This window comes from Procambarus clarkii, chromosome 10 (genome assembly GCF_040958095.1).
Source record: "Procambarus clarkii isolate CNS0578487 chromosome 10, FALCON_Pclarkii_2.0, whole genome shotgun sequence".
NCBI lineage: Eukaryota > Metazoa > Arthropoda > Malacostraca > Decapoda > Cambaridae > Procambarus > Procambarus clarkii.
In genome coordinates, this window is record NC_091159.1 from 54152487 (window position 1) to 54158789 (window position 6303).

General features: G+C 44.4%; 1 protein-coding gene across 3 annotated transcripts in view; it reads right to left on the reverse strand.

Annotated features, from left to right (window-relative positions):
- LOC123774772 (uncharacterized oxidoreductase YjmC) overlaps positions 1–3827 on the reverse strand; it is a 56810-nt gene extending 52983 nt beyond the window's left edge. The window contains exons 1-2 of one of the 3 annotated variants that reach the window (XM_045769379.2): positions 3646–3827; positions 3213–3553 (exon numbers count right to left, since the gene is read on the reverse strand). In XM_045769379.2, the coding sequence (XP_045625335.1) occupies positions 3213–3551 (339 nt within the window). In that variant the 5' untranslated portion in view covers positions 3552–3553; positions 3646–3827. Of the gene's footprint in view, positions 1–3212 lie in introns of all 3 variants that reach the window. The other 2 variants (XM_045769389.2, XM_045769370.2) reach the window with 2 other exon arrangements.
- Between the last annotated feature and the right edge of the window lie 2476 nt (positions 3828–6303).

The following is a 6303-nucleotide window of genomic DNA, read 5'->3' on the forward strand; positions in this document are numbered from 1 at the left end:
TGGGTACGAACGGGTGGGATGCGGCTTGTAGGTCAGTGAGATAGGGAAGGGCGGGGTACGAATGGGTGTGGTTGGGTGGGGGTGGTGGAGATTAGATTGCAGACAAATACATCTGAGAAGCCAGCCTTAAGGGGGGGGGGGGCGTGGACAGTTTAGGATACCAGACTTCACTATATCTTTTCTTTAAGACCTAGTGACCAAAAATGTGTCCCAAACCCTGAACATTAGTTTGTATAATTATACGACAAAAAAGGAACAACATTTTTTGTTAAACCGTTCTAAAAAAAATGGGTTTAATGATGTTCGATTACACACGAGGCAAGCGTATGGTTATAAGACAGTCCAACGTTAAATATCTTAAAGAAATATTCCTATGATTGTCTCCAGTGCAAACTTCTTAGTGAACGGTTTACACTCGAAAGCACTGGAATATTTACTGATAGATTTGTTATTTCTTTATGCCACAGATCTATCCATCCCGCACCACATAGCCTGTCCATAATTCACAACATACCCATCTTGCACTCTATACCCAGCTCATGCTGCTCCCTAATGCCCATCCTGAGGGCAGTGGAACTCATACAATACACTAACTGGCTATAATGTCTTTAGGAACCGAATCCTAATTTTTGTTTATGCAGTGGCGGCGAAGTCGAGTCACATGGTGCAAAACACGCCAACTCAATTTAAGCAAGTCACAAGTTCTACACAAGAAGAACACAGCGAGGGTAACCTAACCAAGCAATGCAAAGAACATTTAAGACCTGACTAAGGGGGGTAGAAATAGCCTAAGCTACTCTATCCCTTTGAGATGTTTTATTGCTTATCTCAATAAACATACTTGAACCTGACTAACCTATGGTTGTAGTTAGTGGTGGTGGGGGGAATGTGAGGGTGATGGGGGAGAGTGGTGGGGGCGGGTAATGGGGGGATAGTGGCAGAGAGGGGGGGAGGGAAGGTTGGGTACACTAGGCTGCCGTCTCCTGCATCTGTTTTAATTTCATTTGTTCATTATCACTCTACACGTTTCGTATTTGTTTACCTCATGGCCATGTAGCGTAACATTAGTACTGTTGCTATGTAATTATCCTTAAAACCTGTTTATAAATTTGAGACGAATTAAAACTACTCACTTAGTATCGCAACTAAGCGCAACTAGTTAATAAGACAAAAAGTGTTTAGCTTATATATAGAACACTGAAGTTCAGCTCCCGAACTGGTTATGTGAATAACATTTATACCCCGTCCACAAGATGGGTATGGGCTTCACCACCGCCCACAAGATGGGTACGAGCTTCACCACCGTCAACAAGATGGGTATGGGCTTCACCACCGCCCACAAGATGGGTATGGGCCTCACCACCGTCCACAAGATGGGTATGGGCTTCACCACCGTCCACAAGATGGGTATGGGCCTCACCACCGTCCACAAGATGGGTATGAGCTTCACCACCGCCCACAAGATGGGTATGGGCTTCACCACCGCCCACAAGATGGGTATGGGCTTTACCACCGCCCACAAGATGGGTATGGGCTTCACCACCGTCCACAAGATGGGTATGGGCTTCACCACCGTCCACAAGATGGGTATGAGCTTCACCACCGCCCACAAGATGGGTATGGGCTTCACCACCGCCCACAAGATGGGTACGAGCTTCACCACCACCCACAAGATGGGTATGGGCTTCACCACCGACCACAAAATGGGTATGGGCCTCACCACCGCCCACAAGATGGGTATGGGCCTCACCACCGCCCACAAGATGGGTATGGGCCTCACCACCGTCCACAAGATGGGTATGGGCCTCACCACCGCCCACAAGATGGGTATGGGCTTCACCACTGCCCACAAGATGGGTATGGGCTTCACCACTGCCCACAAGATGGGTATGAGCTTCACCACCGCCCACAAGATGGGTATGGGCTTCACCACCGCCCACAAGATGGGTATGGGCTTTACCACAAGATGGGTATGGGGGCCGATTATAAACTAAGAAACCATATCCATCCTATGGGCGTTGGAGGAAAGGTCACAGTGACATAATGGGTTCCAAAATAGGACCCCCATATTATATAGACTAAGCAAATCTCAGTATTGTGAAAAAGTTTTAATTTGCCTATTTTTTTTATTATCAAGTTAATTGCAGTGATCTCATGACAGTAATGCGGTTAATGTTACGTACGAGATCATGGATAAGAAATAAGAAACTAAATTAAGGCATTTTTTTTTAGGATTCATGAAGGGTGAATGAGCGTTTGTAAGTTACCATCAATTATACGGATACTACTCAGCTGGGAGCCATAAATTATAGCACATTTTACACATACCAATTTCCCGCCTGCGCTAAATGGCTTACTTAGCGCATGTGGAGCAACGACCCAGCCATGATTACTTAACCTCACGTCTCTTGTTACTGCTGCACTGAATACTGAAGCCAACGTTCAGTTTATTATCAAACTACATTCAGAGCAAGTGAAAATCCGTCCGCAAAACTACGTAGCCTATCTCTCCTTTAGACTAGAATAATTAAATCCAAGAATTGAAATGAAATTCATTATGATCAAGAAATTGTAAATTTTATTAAAAAAATATTACTGAAAATCCCAAAGCCTCCTCAAATTACGTAGGTAAAGGAGAGATAATAAATTTCCCTACTATAATATGTTGGTGCTGAATGTAGAATGTGAAAAACACAATTTTACTCGGAAATACAACGAAATAAGACCAAAATTGGTGGTGGCTGACCACCATAAAGTCCAATTGCTCACATCGACGGCTTTTATTTCCATCAACCAACATCAATATTTTGGTCTCAATTCGTTATAAAATGAGTTCATTTCCGTGTAAAATTATGTTTTTTAACGTTCTACATGCAGAACTAACATTATAGTAAGCAAAAATGTTATATATATATATTTTTTGCTTACTTAGTTGGCTGCTTTGGGCGGCTTTGGGTGCCTATGGACCCCAACAGGAACGAACACCACTTGTGCGATTTTTTTCAGCACCTATTTTTTCAACAATAGCTCTTGACACACACTATGTAACCATTCATATAGCATCTGCATGAATGTAGATGTACCTAAATATGTTAATAATGTAAAAAAAAGGGAACCAAATCACGATGTATAGTGAGAGAATGATTTTTCTGTCTTGAGAGAATGAACAAGGCGCCGTTCGCGGCAACAATGAAATAAATCAAGGGCCTTACTTTCGTTCCCAAGGTGTCAGGTGGAGTGTACTTCGTTTTCTCTTGTGCGAAGTTTAATGTTGCAATGGTGGACATTGTAGAAGACGGGAGAGAGGTGGACTGGCGAGGAGCGCGCAGGAGGGGAGCCGGGTAGTAACTGCAGCTGCCGTAGTAACAGTGTGTTGATAGTGACGGTGGTGGTGGTGGTGGTAGTAGTAGTTCGCGACCAAGGACGTCCGGGGAGGGAGTGCATGGGGGGTGCTGGTGGGGTGATGAGCTGACGGAGAGACGAGGGAGGAGCTTCCCTATTCCTGTTCCTCCAACCTCCACCACTCGCCGGCCCGTGCGGTACATGGCCATGTCTGCACAGAGACAGTGAGAGATAAGATTACAACTACAAGTATCTTCACAGTAGTAGAAGCCTCACTGAGGCACATAGAGCCATTCTCCTCACCTCACTCAACGTAGCAAATAACTTTCACTAACACTGATGCCGGACACCTCTTGAAATATGAGATTTTCAATAACCAACGACTTATCATTTAAGCATTAATTACATCAGTCTAATATCTTCTAGCTTGTATATTGAGTCTTGAGGAGCACACACACCTGCCCACAGCTCCAGACACACACTGGCTGGCGTGCAATATTGCTACAGGAGCCCTACGTACACCTGCCAAGAAATGTTAGATAAATTTAGTTCACATAGTAACGGAATTCATAATTTGAGATACTCGTCTGTTTATATTCTTTTGTTTACTACAATGAAATTACGGAATATTGCTAAAAGATTCAAATTCTATGAAATGGATGTAACGACAGGATTTTTTTTTAAATATATCTACAGTATTGACATAACTATTTAGTGTTAAAAGACAAAATCTTTTATTGGCTTCGCCCATGTTACTAATTATTTGGGCAAGTGAGGCGAGGCTTGCCAGAGGTGACACTCCGCCTGACAACACCGGCATGCCGCCAGGTGAGGTAATAGTTGGCTGCGGACCTGCGCAAGGTACCGCACAATCTGTAATGAAAGGTTCGCTGTGAGGTGCAGTGATACAAGTAGGATGATAAAGTGTGTGTTTGTAGAACTGTGAAGGGGGTGAAGGTGTAGAGTATGAAGGGGTTATCAGGGGGTGGAGGAGAGATAAAGAGTTCTAGAGTAAATTTAACTTAGTTAATATTTTATTAACCCCGTACCCAGCGTACTGTGACCACAATATTTGACCCTTCCCGTGGGCTCATATACGCAGAGGTTCTATGTATGGGAAGGGAAAGGAACTATCAGGGGAAAAGCGCCAAGCCATTACGACTATATAGCACTGGGAAGGGGTCAGGATAAGGATTTGGGATGCGAAGGGGGGGGGGGGAAGGAATGGTGCCCAACCACTTGGATGGTTGGGGATTGAACGCCGACTTGCATGAAGCGAGACCGTCGCTCTACCATCCAACCCAAGTGGTTGGACGCCCACGACCACGCGTATGAGTTATAGTGGGCTCCATTCCTCTCCTGAGGGTAAGTGGGGCTCCATATCTCTCCTATGAGTGATAGTGGGCCCCTTACCTCTCCTATGAGTGGTGATGGGCCCCCCATACCTCTCCTATCAGTGGAATTGGGCCTTATACCTCTCGTATGAGTGATAGTGGGCCCATATCAATCCTGCGATTGGTAGCGGGCCCATATCTATCCTGCGATTGGTAGGGGGCCCCATACGTGCGTGATAATGACCCGATATCCATCTTGTGAGTGCTTACTCATTCACTTACCCTATATCTGTCCTGTGTGTGGTAATGCAAGGTTCCATCTGTGGGCCTACCACTTTCGTCGTATACATCAGTGACCTTTACCAATCAATGGTAAAGTAGGATGCAAAAAGTATATCGAGACCTTACAGAGAGAGCTCTATGAACTCAGTAAATGGTCAGAAGACTGGCAAATGTTCTTTAATATTGAAAAAGGCAAGATGTTGAAGGTAAGGCATGACAATGCACAACACAACTATCAAATCAACAACACTACCACGTACCAGATTGATGAAGAAAAGGACCTAGGAGTCCATCCAGCAGTCATTGAAAATTGCAAAAGTGGGAGCTGAGTAAAAAACGCCAAGTCAAACAATTTCAAGGAAAAGAAATTGGTTATTTAACTACAGATATCTGGCGCGTCCCATTTGGACTACAATATTTAAGCATGAAAACCTCATCGGCCTTGGAGAAAGCCTAACGCAGATTTTTTTTAACGCTGCACATTTCTTGCGCCAGGTGAGTATGACGGGCTAACCATAGCCCATGCTGCCTGGAACATTTTGTTCACAGTAACTGAATTAAAACAACAACAGCAGAGCTACAAAAATAATCCCAGAACTAAGTCGACTCTCAAAACCAGGACAGATCTGACAGCGTTGCAAACCAGACATGACAGGACGGATCTCTGAAAAACTTTTAAAATAAAGAACAAGTTTGAGGCTATTAATCATACATACAGGGGACAACAGTTTCACTCAGTAAGCCACCATTTAGGGCAGAAAACAGGAGATGTTTTTCACTCAAAGGTTAAGCTTGTTAGAGGCAGTACAAACTTGCAGGCAATACAGCTTACAGGCAGTACAGGCTTACAGGCAGTACAAGCTTATTGACAGTACAGGCTTACAGGCAGTACAGGCTTCTAGGCAGTACAGGCTTATAAGCAGTATAGGCTTATAGGCAGTACAGGCTTATAGGCAGTACAGGCTTATAGGCAGTACAGGCTTATAGGCAGTACAGGCTTATAGGCAGTACAGGCTTATAGGCAGTACAGGCTTATAGGCTGTACAGGCTTATAGGCAGTACAGGCTTATAGCCAGTACAGGCTTATAGGCTGTACAGGCTTATAGGCAGTACAGGCTTATAGGCAGTACAGGCTTATAAGAAAGTACAGGCTTATAGGCAGTACAGACTTATAGGCAGTACAGGCTTATAGGCAGTACAGGCTTATAGGCAGTACAGGCTTATAGGCAGTACAGGCTTATAGGCAGTACAGGCTTATAAGCAGTATAGGCTTATAGGCAGTACAGGCTTATAGGCAGTACAGGCTTATAGGCAGTACAGGCTTATAAGCAGTATAGGCTGTACA